Consider the following 19012-nt stretch of genomic DNA (forward strand, 5'->3'; position numbering starts at 1 on the left):
GTCATGAAAGAAAGGAGAAGCTTGTCCGTGTATGCTGGCAAATAAAGTCGAATGCATTGACCAAGGAAAACGTCCCCTGAGCCCTTCCTTCCTGCTTGAAGGAGAGTGTCGCCATGCAGATTTGAACTCGGGACCTCGTCCTTGCCCACGGGCGCTGGACCACTCGCGAGCCGCGCGTGGTGCCTCTCCTCCCAGCCGTGAAGGAAACATGAATGGGAAGGACGCCCCGAGCCAGCCTGAGCCACCCACAGAAGACCGTGCAGAAATCAACCTAGCCAGGCCCGGAGGTGTCAGCCCAGCTCCTCGGGAGGCTGAGACGGGACTCGTGCGGTTCGAATCCAGCCCCAACAGAAAGATCCAGGAGACTGAGCTCCAATTGCCAAAAAAAAACACAAAAGGCAGAGGTGGAGCGGGGGCGCCGATGGGGGGGGGGGGTCGGCCTTGCGCACACAAGCTCAGGACAGCTTTCAGGCCCCGAGTTCAAGGCCCAGGACGGACACACACGACCACAAAGAAAGCAAATGGCAGAGGGATGAGAATGTGCTGGAATGTGTGACCCGGCAAGGTCAAGGCCCTGAGTTCAACCTGCGCACACAAAAGCCACGGAGCGTTAGGGAGGACGGGGAGCGATCGCCTGCGGCCCTGGCTAGAATCTCATCTGAAGCCTCGAGCGCGTGGGGTCTTGGGGAGCAGCTGGGGACGCCAGGGACTCGCCCGTTGGGGTTGGAGGGCGTCCGGGGGATAGGCCCGTGGGTGGGGCGCCACCTGCTGGGGACACAGGGTTCAGTGAGAGGTCCACGCCCCACCCCCGCCCTGCCACTCCCTGGGCCTCGTCCTCAATGGAGCAGGCAGCAGCACGCCCCGTGGGAAATTGTGACGTCCCCCACCCAGCCGCAGATACCCCACCCCACCCCCCCCCACCCCCCGCTCTGGGATGTCCCCCAGGGAATCCCTGAAGGCCATCGTCACCCCGAAGTGGAGGTCAGGCCCTGGGTTCCAGCCCCAGGCTCCGCGTGCATTTCCTTCCAGCCACGCCAGCAGGAGCGGCTGCGCCCACCGTCTGCTCCGCGCACAGGCAGCGACACTGACCCGGAAACGCAAAACCAGAAGACCGGGGCTTGAACTTGGGGCCGGTGTGCCGTCCTGAGCGTTTCCACCTGAGGCCTCCGTGGGCCCGGAGGCCGATGGGAGATGAGAGTCTCACGGACGTTCTGACCCAGGCCGGCTTTGAACCGCCATCCTCAGATCTCAGCCTCCTTAATGTAGCTCGGGTGACGGCAATGAGCCAGGGGCCTCGCATGGTTTTGTGTTTGTTTTTTGAGACAGGAACGATTTTAGTTTTCCAAGCAGTTCTGGGGGGTTTTGAACTCCGGGGTTCCAGATTGCTAGGCTGGTACTTTGCCGCTTGAGACTTGCTCCCCAACTCTTCTTTTTGTTTTGCTAATGAGAACAAAAAGACTCGGCAGAGGGGCTGGGAATACGGCCTAGTGGCAGAGCGCTCACCTCGTACCCATGAAGCCCTGGGTTCGATTCCTCAGCACCGCATATAGGGAAACAAGCCGGAGCGTTTTATCTGCCAAGTTGTGACCAGGGAAGAAGGGAGGCTGTGACTTGGTTTTCTGTTTTGTTTTTAATGTTACCACTTAGCCCTGTGTGAGCAGGAAATACAGTCACCCCAGAAGAAGCGGGGGGCCAGTCACTACTCACGACCTGGGTTGCTTAGAGAAGGAGTTGAGAGGAGGAGAAGGAAGAGGATGAGGAACCAGAACGCCCTTTGCTGTTTGATGCTGTGGTTGGTCCTGGGCGCGGCCTCACCCTCGAGGGTAGCCAGGATTAGAGGTGCGGGCCGCCCCTGGCGTAGACGTCTAAACATCTTGCCCGTGCAGCTGCATGTCCATATCACACATCTGTCCAAACATGGCAGCCATAGCACTGGCCGATGGCCAAACGAGTCCTTCCGCCTCCCTAAATCCTCCTCCACAGCTCAGGTGGAGCAAGGTAAACCCTGAACCATGTTTACATTTAAGACCTCACCCGGATAATTCTAGAAACTTCCTGGAGGCCTGTGCCGGGAAAGGAACTGACCTCAAAGCGGCCTGCGACTCCAGTGAAAACATTAGCTAGAGCCCACGGACGACCGTCAGGCGCGCTGCTCCACGCAGCTCGTCCCGGCTCCGCGTGGAAGAGCTGAGCCCCGCAAGCAGTGGCCCTCTGGGTTTTAGCCTGGACTCCCCTCCGTTCCCGAGGGGAGAACTGGCTGAGGGGCACTCGGTCTAGAATGGCGCTGCTGCTGTCGGGCGCTGCTCGCTCCGTGACTTGATTGAGTCCGGCTTCACAGCTCCTCCAGCCCCGCCGAGCTGCTCTGCTTCCAGAGGTGGATAGTTCCCCGGGGCCGGGACCAGGGAGAATCACACAGCACAGCTCTCGTTCTTCTCCAAGGAGCCTGGAGCCGGGCACCGGCGCCTCCCACCCGCCATCCCAGCGACTCAGGAGGCTGAGATCTGAGGATCATGGTTCAAAGCCAGCCCGGGCAGGAAAGTCCTTGTAAGACTCTTACCTCCAAAGAACCACCAGGAAACCAGAAGTGGCGCTGTGGCTCAAGTGGTAGAGCACCAGCCTTGAGCTAAAGAGTTCAGGGACAGGGCCCAGACCCTGAGTTCAAGCCCCAGGATTGACAAAAACAAAACAAGGAAAACCGTAGTCTGGCAGCGAGATCCTAGTGTGTCCAGCTGCTCAGTTAACTTAACCTGAGTCTGCCTTTAGTTCTGGAGTGTGAAATACTCCCTTTGTTCCACATGGGGGAAAATGCCGGGTTAGCACATAGACAACAGCATAGAAACAACATTCCAGTGCCTTCCAGTGGCTCTTCTGCTTGAGCTGAGTCTGTGTTTAAGGGTTTCTCCAGCTAAGATGAACCACTGTCTAGTTTGTGTGTAGGTGTCGGTCCTAGGACTTGAACTCAGGGCCTGGGCGCTGTCCCTGAGTTTTACTTGCTCAAGGCTGGCGCTTGACCACTTGAGCCATGGGTCTGTTTCTGGCTTCTGGGTGGATCGTTGAAGATCAGAATCTCACAGACTTTCCTCCCCAGCCTGGCTTCGAACTGCAGTCCTCAGATCTCAGCCTCGTGAGGGGCTGGGATGACAAAACTTTGTAAGTGAGGGCGGCTGGAAGACGTTCACCTCGGGGGGAGTAGAACTCAGTGTGGCTGGAACCGGTCGCACCAGGACAGTCTTCCTGCGAGGACAGACTGTCTTCCCGTGGCCCAGATCTCCCAGTCAGTCTCGGTCAGTTACTTGAATCACCCATGGGTGAAAGTACCACCCTGTCACCATCTGATCATCTGTGGAACACTCTCGCAGACACACCCCGAGCCTCCTGACCTCAAATCAGCTCCCCGTGCTTGTCTTTGTCCCAGGACTCAAATCACTTCAGTTCTTTGTTTTCTCTTTGGCCAGTCCTGGGCCTTGAACTTGGGTCCCTGAGCTCTTGTGCTTAAGGCTTGTGCTCGGCCCCTTTCATCCACAGCTGCACTTCTGTAGGGAGCCGACAGCAAGGGTCCTCCTGCCATCTGGCTGGGTTGATATCTCAGGAACGCGCGAGGGCACGGCTTGCTAATGGGAGATGCTTTCCTGTGCGCACAGCGTGGGTTTCATGTGAACGACCTGATCTCGTCTTTCCTGCCACCTGCAGTGCCGACTGCAGAGCTGTTCTGTGTTCTGGAACTCTAGTAACCCTGTGCCATGCCCTGGCTCCCAAACTGCGTATCCGCTGGACGCGAAGAATAAACGGGGCTGCAGGCGTGAGCTGCAGACTCCCGGACCCCAGCTTTGGTCTCTGGTCTCTGGTCTTGTGCTTTTCTTTTTCTTTTATCCTGTTCCCCTCAATCACGATTCGCTTCCATTGCTGTTGCGGCTGGTCCGGCACACTTCTGGCTTTTTTTTTTTTTTTTTTGTGATTCACTGGAGATGAGAGTCTCGGGGACTTTTCTGCCCGGGCTGGCTTTGAACCACGATCCTCAGATCTCAGCCTCCTGAGTCGCTGGGATGACAGGCAGGAGCCAATGGTGCTTGGTTGAGACTCTGTGTGTGTGTGTGTGTGTGTGTGTGTGTGTGTGTCCCTGAAACACTTTCCCTGAGTGGCTGTGAGCCCTCGTGAACTGGGTGTGTGTGGGTGTGCACCGCCAGAGGCTTGCAGAATGGAGGACGGTGAAGCAATGGCTGTCCAGGCGCTCAGAGCCCGTGAGCTCGCGTTCAGGTTCGTTTTCCTCGTAAGCAGGCGCTGTTCCAGCCTGGGGAAAGTGTAGGTTCAGGGTTCACCGACCGTGACTCACCTGGGCAACGGCTGGCTGACACCCCCCTTCCTGATGGCCGTGCTCTTTCTCTTCAAACTCGCTAAGCTGCACCAGCCTTGTCGTCCAGTGTTTGCTCAGTTGAGCTCAGACTTGGCCGCTCTGTTTCCTGAGAAAAGCGCTGGCCTCCGCCTCATTCACAGCAACAAATGCTGCACGAGTCAAATGGATGCCTGCTCAGTGATAATGGCCTGGGTTTCTTTGCAAAGGGAAAAACGTTGCCCTGCTCCTGTTTGTAGAAATGTACAGTAACCTAGCCACATTCCTTCCTTCGCACGCCAGTGGAATCAGCAAGTGATAATGAAGTAAACAAGCCAGCCATGCAGATGGCGGATGGCATTCAGCCCCTGAGAAATCCAACCCAGGTTGGAAAATATGCAAGAGCCACCCGCCCACCAGCGCCTACAGAAGCCTGGCACCAGGTGAACATTCCAGCAACATTGCAGCACCTTAGGAGAGCAAGGTGAAATGGGGAGAAATGGGAAAGAGCTGCCTAAGCCCTCCTAGCTCTCTCCCCAGGAAGGGTGTGGGGGGGCTCCTAATGGGGGTTCTCCTTTCTAAATCTCTGAGTGGGGTGAATGTGTAGGGTCCTGGTGTCCACAAACTTCCCCTGCCACGTTTGGTGAGGTGTACCCCCAACTGCAGGCTTTTGATCAGATCTGCATATCATTTTTTCTGTGTCCTTTTGATGACTCCAGTTCTTTTTTTTCCCTTTGTTATTTTTTTGGTGCCAGTCCTGGGGCTTGAACTCGGGGCCTGAGCGCTGTCCCTGAGCTTTGGTGTTCACGGCGGGCGCTCTACCACGTGAGCCACAGCGCCACTTCTGGGTTTGGGGTGGCTCGTTGGCGGTAGATAACTGAGTCTCACAGCCGTTCCTGCTGGCGCTGACTCCCGAGCCTCACATCGCAGTCTCCTGAGTGGCTGGGATTACAGGGGTGAGCTACAGGCCCCCAGCAGGGAGTCTTTATGAGAGAGGGCAGCACTGCTGTTCTTTGGGGTTCACTTCTGAGCCTCCGGTTTCTCACTCAGGCCCTTAGCCCCTTGGGAACATGGCCCGCGTCTCACCCACATGTGTTTCCCCAATGACTCATTGGGGTTATTTTTAATGTCAGCGAAGGCTACGAAATCCCCCCAAATCCACAGCAGATGAATTCTCCCACCAGTAGCCATGTGGTAGCTGTTAACGCTCATTGGCTTAGGCAGACCCCGTTCCTGAGTCGGATGTGTGGTAGAGCGAGATACTTGCCCTGGTATCGTTGTAACAATCCCGTCCCTACCCGCTGAAACGAATGGGTTGTGTTGTTGTTTGTTTTGTGCCAGTCCTGGGGCTTGAACTCAAGGACTGGGCACCGTCCCCGAGCCTTTCTGTTCAAGGCTAGCGCTCTACCACTTGAGCCACACCTCCCCTTCTGGTTTGGGGCAGGGGGGATTAATTTGAAAGTCTGTTGGTCTGTGGAGTCCACTTTCTGTCTTTTCTGTATTCTGATATCCTCATGACTCAGTTTCCTTCCCTAGTTTATGGTAGATCAGAGTCTCATTGGGCTTTCCTGCCCAGGTAGGCTTCCAACTGAGACCCTCCGATCTCAGCCTCTGGCTGGGATTACAAGAGTGAGCCGCGGGGCTGGTGAAACTTGTGTCTTTACGTTCATTTTTTCACATGAGGAAGTTATTCAGGGGGGCTGCATCATTTATCACAGACTTTCTTTTGCCAACATTTTTTAAAATTAAATTTTATGGACAAGGTGATGTACAGTTACAACATAAGGTAGTTAGTACACCTCTTGTCATATTTGTTACACCCCGCCCCCCATTTTTTCTTTCCCTTCCCTAGTTCAGGTAGGCATATATACAGTGTCCAGTGTACCAAAATCATATACAGTGACCACAGGGGGTACGCCAAAGGAAGTTCACCTACTGCATTAAACATAACGACAACAATAAAAACCTCCTGTGTCCTTCTCTTGGAGTTCATTTTTTTTCTTTTTTTTTTTTGCCAGTCCTGGGGCTTAAACTCAGGGCCTGAGCACTGTCCCTGGCTTCCTTTTGCTCAAGGCTAGCACTCTGCCACTTGAGCCACAGTGCCACTTCTGGCCATTTTCTGTATATGTTTTACTTGGGAATTGAACCCAGGGCTTCATGTATCCGAGGCAAGCACTCTTGCCACTAGGCCAAATTCCCAGCCCCTTGGAGTTCATTTTTCGTAGCCTCATTTTATATAGTCATGTGTACATAGCTGTTGAGCTCTCGTGGTCCTCTGATAGGTCTATCCTAGACCTTTTTATGCTTCTTTAGTGATTGTTTGGTTCTAGATACATAATGTAAAGTCGCTGACCCAAACATGTGGAAATAGCATTTGAAAAGAAGTTTGTTATTCTACAGACCTGATCTCTACGGTTCTCCCCGCCTCCCCCCCCCCCCCAACAATCACCCATCAAGGAGACCCTGCGCCTCTGCTCTCTGTATCCCAGGCTTTGAAGTGTTGACCACACTCGTATTGACCACGCTTGAAGTTCAGTGGCTTCCACTCTCGTGAGGATGAGAATGGAAGTACACTGAGGGCAGCCATGTCAATCAAATGCCTTTTGTTAGTGAATAAAGCACAGACACATGGAGTTGATGCATAGGAAAGCTTGTTGTCTGGGTTTTTCTCAACATTGTACATCACGGTCACCACAGTGGGACCGCACGATGTCCGCTTGCGTCCGTTCGGGGAGCAAAGTGCACCCCGAGCTTCGGCAGGACTGGGTTTTTAAAGGCCACAGCCACGCGAGGGAGTCACGTGACACCCGCGGGTGGCCTTGGGCGCAAGGCCAGCGCTCCGCCCCCTGAGCCTCAGCGCCACTTCCGGCTTCGTGTCCCCATGAGGCAACTGAGTCACAGTGCCGCAGTCAGGCCTCACCTCCCTGTGTCCCTTTGCTGGCGAGGGTTACGCAGCTCTCAGTCCAGCTGCCTTGCCTTTCTGTTATTTTCACTTCCCTGCTGGTGGGTGCGGCGACTGTCTCGAGTCCCCTCTGTCCCTTAGGGAAGAGGATCACCGTTTGCCAGCTTGCCGCCATCTTCCCACGTGGATGAAGACCTTGTGTATGAGTACGTGGATGTCTCTGTTCAGTGCATGTGTATTGACATTATATACAAGGAAAGATGCATTATAGTTTATTTCATCCTTCTTAGGACTCATCAGTACAGTGCAGCTGCTACTGTGAAACAATTATAAGCATCTCGCAAGGTGCTGGTGGCTCACGCCTGTCATCCTAGCTACCTACCCAGGTGGCTGAGATCTGAGGATCACAGTTCAAAGCCAGCCCCACCCACCCACCGGCCCAGGAATTTTGTTTTCCAATAGCCAGGCACAGATGGGTGGCTCCCAGCACCTCAGGAGGCTGAGAGATCAGAGGGTGGAAGTTCAAAGCCAGCCTGGGTAAACACACATCTGAGATTCTTAGGTCCACTCAGCCAGCAAAAAGCCAGACGAGGTGGTGTGGTGGCTCAAAAACATAGTGCCCAGGTCCCCGACTTCAAACTCACCTCAAACCAGGGCAGCAACTGCGTATAACAAACTGTCCTTCTTCTCCCCTACTGACTCCCCTTGCTGCGGTGGCTACAGCAGCCTTGGCACAGATTTGCCTTTCCACCGGCTTCTGCCTTTGTATAGCCCGCTTCAGAGAGCCCTCCCCTAATCGCCTGAGCTCAGCCAATGGGAGCCGAGGGGCCCGACCTCAGCCAATGGGAGCTGAGGGGGTGGCGACGTCAGCCAATGGGAGCTGAGGGGCGGGGCCGGTAGGTTATATGTAACCCTCAGGCTGGAGCACATGCACAGCTGCAGGGCTGTCAGGAGGGACCGGATAGGACAGAGCTCGCGGGCGCCCCGCACTGTGCGTAGCTGCTCAGCTTGCTGCAGATCCACCTCCTCTCCAGGTAGACCCTCCCGCTGCTGATTCCAACCGCGTTCAGATAGGCGCACTGCCCGACCCCTTGCACCTTCACCCTAAACCAAGCAGAAAAGCGAGAAACATGCGTCGTTGGGCATATCCTTGCTTTTAGTTTCCTGTGTGTCACTCGGGGGACTTGAACTCAGGGCCCGGGCGCTGTCCCTGAGCTTCTTTCACTCAAGGCTGGCGCTCTACCCCTTGAGCCACAGCGCCACTTCTGGTTTGTTGCTGGTTCATGGGAGCTGAGAGTCTCGCGGACTTTTCCGGCCCAGGCGGACGTTGAACCCTGATCCTCAGATCTCAGCCTCCCGAGTAGCTGGGGTGACAGGCGGGAGCCCCCAGGGCTCAGCTTGCTGTCCGTATCTTTCACATAAATAAGAGACCAGCCAAGCCCAGCCCGAGTGACAGCGCTGATGGCAGTGGTTAGTGTCTTTGCCCTTCTCAAGGTCTTGGTTTGGACGCCACACCTCCGTCAGTCACCCGGAGGATGAGATCTGAGGAGCAAGGACCCGGGAGGAGTCCTCACACTTTCATCTCCAATAAACTATGTGCAAAAAGCCGGAAGTGGCGCTGTGGCTCAAGTGGCAGAGCGCCAGCCTTGAGCAAAAAGAAGCCAGGGACAGTGCTCGGGCCCTGAGTTCAAGACCCAGGCTCTGGCACAACACAAAACAAGCAAAAAGATGGCTGAAAACGTACAAGTTGCTGAACTCCGTGTTATCAGCCCACTTCCAACTGTGCTGCTCGGACTGTCTTCGAAGGCCAAGCCAGTGGTCGTATGAATTTTTGTGTCTTTGCAAGAACTTCTGTAATAAAACACAGTAAGTCGAACAAACGAGTCCTTGTCTGTCAGAGACGTGTTTGTTTTTTCTTTGTCCTGTCCAGAGCAGGTTTTGAACTGGGAGCTCACCTCTGAACCTCTTGAGTAGCTATTTAGTAGGAGTCACTATTTCTTTTTCTTGTCTTGTCTCTGTGTGTGTGTGTGTTGTGTGCGCACGCACGTGTGTGCACCAGTACTGAGGTTTGAACTCAGGGCCTGGGTGCTGTCCCTGAGCGTTTTTGCTCAAGGCTTGAACACTTACACCACACTTGTTAGCACTGGAGCCCCAGCTCTCCTTCCAGTATTTGGGGGGTGGTTAGAGATGAGAGTGTCCCCCGATTTTCTTGGGCAGGCTGGCTTGTCATTGTGATCCTCAGATCTCAGCCTCCTGAGAGGCTGGGGTGACGGGGTGAGCCCCTGGCCCCGCCCCTTGGTTCTGTCTTAGCTTTAACCCCACACAGCCTGTCCAATTCAGGGGTGTCTTTCTAGCACATCGCAGACAAGAGGACCCCCCCAAAAGCTTTTCTCACCAGCTCCTCCATGCTGTCAAAACGGGCCAGGTTGGCGTCCAGGGACTCGCAGAAGGCCTGGCTGGAAGTCCAGTTCCTCACGTCGTCCGAAAAATAGAAACACTGACTCCCAAATCCAATCCAGTGTGTGGGGCAGGAAGCGTAGAGCGTCCTCACCTCCGCCACGCGGCTTCCCCTCTGCGTCGCTGGCACACAGACCACGCGTGAGCCCCCACGCGGCTCCCGCTCCCCCCCCCACCCTCTCCACGCCAGCCACTCACCTGCGAGCCCCGCCACCAGCCCCACCACCGCGGCCGCCAGAACCACGTTACCGAGCAGACTGCAGCCAACCTGGGCGGGCGAGAGCGGGGGCGGCGCGCGCAGGCAGCGTCCGTGCAGAGCTTTCACGCACACGCGGCTCCCAGGCTCGCCGTCTAGTGGGAGACACGGGAGGAACGCAGTCTCAGAAGCCGCACCCACTGGGGCTGGGAACGCGGCCTCGCGGTGCAGGGCTGGCCGAGCACGCGGGAAGCCCTGGGTTTCCATTCCTCAGCACCACAGACACAGAAAAGGCGAGAGGGGGCGCTGCGGCTCACGGGGGAGAGCGCCAGCCTGGAGCAAAAAGAAGCCAGGGACAGCGCTCAGGCCCTGAGTTCAAGACCCAGGACTGGAGTGTATGTGTGTGTGCTATCTTTATGGAAGTATTTCACTGTCAAACAAAGCTCAGAGCGACTCGCGCTGGCATCGTTTCTGGAAGCACCAATGGCCCTGTGAGAACCGAACAGCACAGGGCTCCCCGTTTACCTTGTTCACAGCTTACCCCCGCCCTCCCCCCAAAACTGAACACTCACGCCTGCACTCAGATCTTTCTGGCAATTTCTTTTCTTTCTTTCTTTCTTTCTTTTTTTTGCCAGTCCTAGGGCTTGAACTCAGGGCCTGAGCACTGTCCCCTGGCTTCTTCCCGCTCAAGGCCAGCACTCTGCCACTTGAGCCACAGCGCCACTTCTGGCTTTTTGTATATATGTGGTGCTGAGGACTCGAACCCAGGGCTTCATGTATGGGAGGTGAGCGCTCTTGCCACTAGGGCCATATTCCCAGCCCTCCTTCTTGCAATTTCTCTTGACCTTGCTGAAGTCCCCCCTCCCTGCCGTTTGCAACATTTCTGCAAGACTGCTCTGTGGAACTTTGAAACCCAGGTGGTTTCCTCATTTTAACCATCTCTACAGCCTGGGGAGCTAAAAAAAGCGCTTGTTTTTCTTGAAACCGAGCACAGAAGAGCAAATGCTCCGTTCACACTTCTTCCTTCAGAGAGCAACAGGTGATTTCCTTCACATCTGTGGTTTCACCCACAGGTTTCCTATGTCTCTGTGTGTACAGCGCCTGGAACCTCAAGGTTTTGCTCAAGTTTGCTGCTCTACCACTGCAGCCTGGCCTGGAGGCCAGCCTTTTGCTGGTTTATTGGACATAAAAACCTCGTGGACTTTCCACCTCGCGCTGGCCTGACACTGTGATCCTCAGATCTCAGCCTCCTGAGTGGCTGGGGTGACAGGTGCGAGCCTCTGGCCTCATGGGTCATCCTTTGCATTTATAGCAGGGATATCTCTATTTGGACTCATGTGGGTTTTTAAATTTTTACCTGATACACTGATTGCATATGTGCGCTTTTCTTTCTCTCCCCTCTTCCCTTCTAACGTCCTCTGCCTCTTCGTCTGTCCTCAGAACACAATCACCCCCACATGTTCAGCTACAAAATACTACAATGGTCTCTGAAAAGAACAAAGAAGTCAGGCACCCATGGCTCACGCCCGTCATCCCAGCTCCTCAGGAGACTGAGATCTGAGGATGGAGGTTCAAAGCCAGCCCAGGCAGGGAAGTCCGTGGGCTTCAACACAAAAGCTCAGAAACCCAGGCATTGATTTCAGGGCCCAGGGGGCTGCTGGGAGCCTGACTGGGGTTATGAAAGCTGTTTTTGTAAGCATTGCCCTTGGGTGCTGGGACTTCCCAAGTTGGCAGGATGGAACTGGCTGATAATCTGGTTTCTGTTATGACTATAAAAGAGATTTTCGTTTCTTCCAAGTGCAGAGCTTCTCCTCTCTGGGAACTGATCTAAACCAGAGAAAGACCAGAGCTGTTTCCGGTATTTCACATTCTTCTCTGTTTGGAAAAAATAAAAAATTCTCCCTAAAGCTATGAATGTAAGCTCTTGCTTCTTTCTGGCTGGAGTGGAGCTGAAATCATTGTGCAATTTCCTGCATGTTTTAGAAATTACAAAGGATTACAAGCCCTGAGTCCTTCCCAGTTTTGCAGACTCTTTTCTTGCTCTGTGTGTGTGTATGTGTGTGCAAGTCCTGGGCCTTGAACTCAAGACCTAGGCAGTGTCCCTCAGATTTTTTTTTTGCTCTAGGCTGGCGCTCTACCACTTGAGCCACACCCCTACTTCTGGATTTTGCTGGTTCATTGGAGATCAGAGTCTCAGGGACTTGGCTGCCCGGGCTGGCTCTAGGTAGTGATCTTGGGTCTCAGCCTCCCGAGTAGCTGGGATGACAGACTTGAGGCACCGGTGTGTGGCTTGAAGGCAAACTCTGCAAGGGTTGCGATGTCCATCGCCACATTTCTGTTATGATTCCTGTGCAGTCCTGCCCCGCGGAGGTCAGACATTCGAGTGGGAAAGGAGAAGAAGAAGAAGGAAGAGGAAGAGGAGAAGAAAGGAGAAAGTAGAGAAGGAAGAAGAAGCAGAAGCAGCAGCACAAACAAAAACCCGTTCTTTGCTCCCCCTCCAACCCAGTTCCTCTCTAGCCACAGAAGTACTGGTACCCCAACACCCACCACAACCCCCCAGAGCTAGCTTTCCCTCCCTCAGCCCCCAGACCTGGTGCCTCCACGGCAGACTCCCGTCCTGAGGGGGCCCACGAATCACCGGTGCGGTTACCTGCGGGCCTGCCTTCGGGGTCGTGCGTGGACAACAGATCTGTCCTCAGCGTTCCCCCCAAGGCTTCCGGAGGTGCCATTGCCCCCAGGCAGAAGCAGCTGGAGACTGGGACTCCCAGATGTCACTGCCCAGGTGTTTAGGGTGAAAGCTGCATCAACAGCTCTCCTGACAGCTGGCTGCCCGGTCCAGTGCCTGACAGACAAGGAAACAGCACGGAATTAGAATATGGAAGTCAATGGATTCCAGACCATCCGCAGCCTCCCAATGCACTTCAGTGTCCACCCATTAAACCCCCATGGCGTCCGAGGAGGGAGGGGGAGGGAGGGGGTGGCAGACTTCCCACTGAGATCAGTGAAAATAATAATTAAAGCGGGCACACAGATCCATTTATTATTATTACTAATACTAATTTACCATTATAACAATATAGAATACATTATCATGTAATATGTAATTAAGAATCAGTTATATAGTAGTATAGAGTATTGTACAATATATAACAGATGATGAGGATTTGTATTCCACCAGTCCTGGGTCTTGAACTCAGGGCCTGAGCGCTGTCCCTGGCTTCTTTCTGCTCAAGGCTGGCGCTCTGCCCCTTGAGCCACAGCGCCGCTTCTGGCTTTTTCTATCTATGTGGTGCTGGGGAACCGCGCTCTCCCGCGAGCCCCGTTCCCAGCCCTGAGATCCATTTTTTAAAAAACAATAATGGAGCCGGGCGCGCAGCCCATGGGCTCGGAGCCCGGGATCCGGAGTCGGAGCCCAGCGAAGGCGGGGAAGGGCGCGAGATTCCGGGCGAGCAGAAGCCCCGGGGAGAAGGAGCAAGAGTGGAAGAGTGGAGGAGTCAGAGAGCACGCTGGAAGGAATAAAAAACAAACACAAGGAAAATAAATGTGAAATTAGAATAGAAGTCCACCAAGAAAAGGAAAAGCCCACAAAAAAAGGAGCAAAAAAAATAAAATCCCTAAAGCGTGGAGGAGCAGAGGACGGAGACGCCTGAGCGACGGAGCCACAGCGGGGGACGCCCCGCCGCTCAGCGCACGCGCAGCCCGGACGCCCCGCCGCTCAGCGCGCACGCGCAGCCCGGAGGCACCGCCGCTCAGCGCATGCGCAGCCCGGAGGCACCGCCGCTCAGCGCATGCGCAGCCCAGAAGCCGCTGCAGCCCCGGCCCGGGAGCAGCGAGGGGACCCGGGCCGGGCTGACAGCGCAGCTCCTCAGCCCCGAAGCAGAGAGAAAGGCGCTCAGAGCCGGGCGGAGGGCGGGGACGGCCGGGCGCGGTACTCACAGGGCGGGGTTCGCTCCAGAAGTCGTTCACACTGCAGAAAACCCACACGGGAGCGAGAAAGCCAGCGCGGAGCAGCCCAGTGACTCGCGGAGCCGCCCCGCGCTCCACACACCAATGGCAGGACTGCGCACGCGTCACCGCCCATGCGCGACTCCGGGGCCCCGGCACGCGGACCAACACCGCCAATGCACAGCACGCACACAGCGCCCACAAATGCACGTGTGTGCACCACACAATGCACACACAGAGAGGACAGCACGCACACAGCGTCCACAAATGCACGTGTGTGCACTACACCATGCACACACAGAGAGGACAGGCAGCATCTGTACATCTCTATACGTTAAACCACAGGAACTCAAGTCTGCGTGCACTGGACATGGAGCTCACACATCTACATACAGATATAGAGTATGTATATATAAGACACGATGTAGTATATTTATTGAAGACACGATGTAGTATATGTATTGAAGACATGATATAGTATATTTAAGGCACGATACAAACTGTTAATAAAAATTCGGGACTGCACTGGAGATGTAATATATATACGTATATATATATATATATGTATATATATCAAGATGCAAACTTAATAAAAGCCTGGGCTGCCATAGAGATTTAGTGAAGTGATAGAAATAATCTGTTACTCTACTAACTGCCCTCGGGAAGCATTGCTGATTGTGTTCGGCCTTCCTGTCACAGTGGGATGGGAAGCTTTTCTGAGCCTGGCCCTGGGCTCCCCACTGTGCGGTTTCCATGACAGCCCCCCCCCCCCCAGCTGCTTCTGCTTTTGCCACCTGATGGGGAGATAAGAAGGTTAGCATTTCCCTAGCCTAGGGTTCTCAGCTCCTCCCATTGCCCCCTCCCCCCCCACCTACTGAGCCCCTCTGGCTCACTACCTCCCCCCTCCCCCCCTTTACCCCAGAGAGGAGCTGCCTCCTGGGTAAGGTGCAGACGCCATGCACCCCCTCTCCCGCGGGAACCATGGCCCCACGCGTAACCCTGCTCAGGAGCCTTCTTCCCCTGCCTGTGGTGATCTCCGCGTGGCCCTGGGATGGCCGGGACGGTCCTGCCACCGACCTGGGAGGGACTGCTTCCTGGACACTTCTCGAAATCCACCTCCTGACCCGGGGCGCGGGCCTAATACCCGGTACTTTGTTGCTCCATAAAAATCTCTCCGTCCCGATTGGCATCTGAGTGGTTTCATGGATCGTGGATTTCCGGACCCCATAACATTTTGAACAACCCCCCACCACCCCATACAAACCCAGCTCAGAAACAGCCAGGAAGCCCTGAGCTGAACCCCAGGACTAAGCGCATGCTGCACACAGCCCAGAGCAACCAAACCTCAGCACGAGTGCTCACCTTGATTTTCTGTAGTTATTTTGTGTTTGTTGCCAGCCCTGGGTCTTGAACTCAGGGCCTGAGCACTGTCCCTGGCTTCCTTTTGCTCAAGGCTAGCACTCTGCCACTTGAGTCACAGCACCACTTCTGGCTGTTTTTCTATATATGTGGTGCTGAGGAATCGAACCCAGGCTTCATGTAGGCGAGGCGAGCGCTCTACCCCTTCCCAGCCCACTTTTGCTCACTTTGAGGAGAGGGAAAATGACAGAATGAGTTTAAATATTCCAGTTGGCACATCTACGACTTTCCCATTCTGGTAACACCCCATCGTGCTGGCGCTATTACGCCCAGACTTCGGGGTCCCCAAAGATCACCAAGGAGCCGAAAGCCGCTGTCATCACAGGAGAGTCTTGACTGCAAGCTCGAGCCTGGGTCTCACTGAGTCTTCCATTCCGCATGGTTTTCATAGGGGTTGGGGGTCACATCATCACTTAGCAAACCATGTCACACCGCGGGAAAGTTACCAAATCATTCTTAAGAATGACTGGCCCAATCAGTGGTGGGGACGGGCCTGGGGCAGGCGATTGGCTGGCTCATGGGGTTGGAAATGATTGGTTGAGACAAATGATCTGGGTTGGGTCGCAGGGGCACCTGGAACTTCAGGTGTTTCCTGTGATCTCCATCTGGGTCACTGGGAGTCCCAGCTCCGTGCACTTAGGCAGACAGGTTCAGCAGCCTACAGGCCATGTCCACCCCTGTCCTGGGATTCAGGACCTCCCATTACCTGGGGACGGGGGTGGGGGACGGGGCGCCCCTTCCTGTGCGAATCCAGGCGAACCCATCAAGAATTGGCCTGTTGATTCAGGGGGCAGCGTGGGAGACAGAAATGGAGTCAGCTTCTGCCCTCTTTCGCCGGCCAGATCCGACCTCCATAGTGCAGCGCTTGTAAAGCCCACGCGGGTCATAAAGTACAGATAAAGACGTTTACCCAGGTCACAATTATTTAAAAAGTAAGCAAAGCCCACAGAGAACAAACAGTGCCTGCCCCTGACCTCCTGTTCCAACGCTAGAATGTTCCGTGTTGTTCCCATTCCCATTGTATTTTATGAGTGCTCAGTGGGTTTTCTGCTGGGCTCCCCCCGCCCCCGCTTTTATCTGTGTGCTGGGTCTGAACTTGGGGCATAGTATGCATTGAAGGCTGGGTTGGTTGTGGCTGTGTTGCTTTTGCTCAAGGCTGGCGCTCTACCCCTTGAGTCACAGCTCCACTTCTGGCTCTGTCAGGGTTGACCTGAAAACTGGAGGAACTAAATATGAGTTTTAGTGTTAAAATTATAACAGCTTCTAAACCCTGGTGATGACTCCATGATAGAGGACTGCGCCCCCACCCATGAGACTAGTTTCTTATAGTTTGACATTTAACAATGTAGGGAGCACTTGTTCCCCTCTGTACCTGGGTAGCAACCATGGTAATGGACAGTAAAAAATGATCATAGTCATAGACTATAGAAATAACCACAATAGTAGTAGAAATGCCATGGTAATTGTCAAGTTGGTTTACTTATGCTTGAGTACTGGATTGTTTTAGCCTGCTCAAGCTTGCTTAGTGGTCATGGGGAGACATGGGGGCAATTGTTCAAATGAAATTGGTGCTAGGTCAGCCTGACTGCAATATACAGCTTTTGTAAACGGCTTGCTTAACCCATTTGTGGCTTGCCTCTACCCTCTGCACTAACCCCCTATATCAGTAGGTGAGCACCTGTTGTCAATTCCTGATATCAAGGCCATTCCCGATATCAAAGCCAAAATAGATAAATGAAAGGATAGATCACCAACGGAAATAGGACAAGACTTGCTGCTAAATGTCATCCAATCAAGTGTCTGCCAAGTTGGAAATACACTGCCCCTGTTGTCATAACAATAAAAACTCTGCCTATCTGAGGGTGTGGACTCCAGATCCGCTGTGTCGGTGACGGTTGGGAATACAGGCTCGAGCAGTAAAGACTCTCATGTGTTTGCATCGGTATCGGCTCCTTGGTGGTCCCTGGCCCCTCGCTTCCATGTTTTATTTTAAGTCACTGGTTTTTCCAGTCACACAGCCAGGCCAGGCGTTCATTCCCTGACCCTGTGTCAGCCCCGGTCCCTGGCCCTGTGGCCTGCAGTCTCCCATATCCCGGAAGTCGAAAGTGAAGGCTGATTGATTTCACAACCTTTATCTCCAGGAAGTCCAAGGCCAAGAGTACCAAGGCCTTTCCCCCCTACCCCTTGCATCATCAGGCTTCAATTCCATCTACATAAACACTGGAGTTCCAGGTCCTTTCCCAGAAGGAGCCCCCCACCCCCTTATATAGCACAGCCTGATTTGCATGCCCCTCCCCCTCACGACAGGCCACACCCCCTCTCCCTAATGCAGGCCTTGGGGGGCTGGAACCCTGCACTTGGCTGGGTGTCATGTCAGCACGCTGGAGAGTTCCACCATGGCTGCCCTCTCCCCCAGAGGCCCTGTGTCCCCACTTATTTCTAGCTCTAGATCTTCTATTTACTTTTTTCTATTCCTTTCTTTCTGTTATTTCTTCTGCTGCTGCGCCTTTGCATCTACACGGGGGCACCCCTAGCCCTGGCCCCACAGGGGGCCGCGCTTAGCTCTGGGTTTCTGTGGTTAGCTCTCGGTTTGTGTGCTTAGCTCTGGGTTTCTTTTTCTCAGCCTGGGAGGAGGAAGTGGAGGAAATGTGGCTTAAACAAATAAGATAAGCAGTTTGTTCCTGCACCCCCCTCCTGTGGGAGGATCAGGTTATGCGGGGACAGGGAGGGAGGTGCCCCAAGTTGAAGGGCAGAACCAGCAGAGTCAGGGAAGTCTGACTCCTGGTTTGGGAGTGCAGGGGAGGACTCCATTTGTGGCTGAGGAGCAAGGCAGGACTTGTGCGCACAGTGGCTGTGGTGTAGCGTGTGGAAAAGGGTGGCTGTTCTGTGTAATACGGAATTCTGTGCACCCTCCACCCCAGGGAAAACACTGGAAGTGAGCCCCAACCCTGAGATGTTCTTCCTAGTTATCTATATGTCCACATGTGCTCAGTTGTGAACGTTGTTCTACAACACACACACACACACACACACACACACACACGGACACGCACAACCCAACCAGGTTCTTACTAGGGGAATTTCAGAATAGAAGGGACAGCCAGCATTTCTGAGTTCTGGACTTTCCAGGAGGTATTTTCACTTCCCTTGAGTAGTTAGTTGTACACAAGGGCTTCCATTCACTAATGTCACCCACCCTGTCTTTGTTCAAGGGAACAAGGCTGGCAGCTCTCCCACAGCGATTATGGTTTCCTCCACTTAGTACAGGGGCCCCTTAAACAGCCACTCCCTACTTTGAAATCATTTGCTGCTGCTCTTAAGGTGTGTGTGTCTGTGTGTGTCTGTGTATGTGTGCCAGAGCTGGGATTCGAACTCAAGGCCAGACACTCTACTACATGAGCCATGCCTCCTCCCAGTTGGATTTTCTGGTGGTTCACTGGAGATCAGAGTCTCTCAGACTTTCTGCCCGGGCTGGCTTTGAACCGTGATCCTCAGGTTTCAGCCTCCTGAGCAGCTGGGATTCCAGGAGTGAGTGAGGATGCTACTGGCAGGTTTTAGGTAGAGAAAGTGACATAAGGGAATGATTAAGAATGTGTAAAGGGGCTGGGGATATAGCCTAGTGGCAAGAGTGCCTGCCTCGGATACACGAGGCCCTAGGTTCGATTCCCCAGCACCACATATACAGAAAACGGCCAGAGGTGGCGCTGTGGCTCAAGTGGCAGAGTGCTAGCCTTGAGCGGGAAGAAGCCAGGGACAGTGCTCAGGC

The 19012-nt window shown here is 54.2% G+C and overlaps 1 protein-coding gene and 1 long non-coding RNA gene across 3 annotated transcripts; both read right to left on the reverse strand.

The window, feature by feature from the left end:
• Positions 1–8045: 8045 nt before the first annotated feature.
• Positions 8046–9090, reverse strand: LOC125342850. The gene is made up of 3 exons (XR_007209270.1): positions 8974–9090; positions 8095–8333; positions 8046–8063 (listed from the first exon to the last, which is right to left on the reverse strand). It is a non-coding gene; the product is annotated as an uncharacterized LOC125342850 (long non-coding RNA).
• Positions 9091–9540: 450 nt separating this feature from the next.
• On the reverse strand, positions 9541–13932 carry LOC125342848 (C-type lectin domain family 2 member D11-like). 2 transcript variants are annotated; one of them, XM_048335161.1, is made up of 4 exons: positions 13819–13932; positions 12533–12724; positions 9885–10037; positions 9541–9809 (listed from the first exon to the last, which is right to left on the reverse strand). In XM_048335161.1, exons 2-4 carry the CDS (start codon positions 12609–12611, stop codon positions 9580–9582), a joined length of 462 nt encoding a protein of 153 aa, XP_048191118.1. In that variant the 5' UTR covers positions 12612–12724; positions 13819–13932; the 3' UTR covers positions 9541–9579. The 2 variants fall into 2 exon arrangements, with proteins under 2 accessions (XP_048191118.1, XP_048191119.1); XM_048335162.1 differs by lacking the exon at positions 13819–13932 and adding an exon at positions 13024–13093.
• Positions 13933–19012: the final 5080 nt, after the last annotated feature.

The sequence above is a fragment of the Perognathus longimembris genome, chromosome 27 (genome assembly GCF_023159225.1).
Source record: "Perognathus longimembris pacificus isolate PPM17 chromosome 27, ASM2315922v1, whole genome shotgun sequence".
NCBI classification, from domain to species: domain Eukaryota; kingdom Metazoa; phylum Chordata; class Mammalia; order Rodentia; family Heteromyidae; genus Perognathus; species Perognathus longimembris.

Bases quoted from the DNA above. Each gene is read 5' to 3' on its own strand.
- LOC125342848 (XM_048335161.1), bottom strand. From the start codon at position 12,611: ATGGCACCTCCGGAAGCCTTGGGGGGAACGCTGAGGACAGATCTGTTG. The intron at 10,038-12,532 runs GTAACCGCACCG...GTCTCCCACTAG, and splicing joins CCCCGAAGGCAGGCCCGCAG to ACGGCGAGCCTGGGAGCCGC. The intron at 9,810-9,884 runs GTGAGTGGCTGG...TCTGTGTGCCAG, and splicing joins GCTGGTGGCGGGGCTCGCAG to CGACGCAGAGGGGAAGCCGC.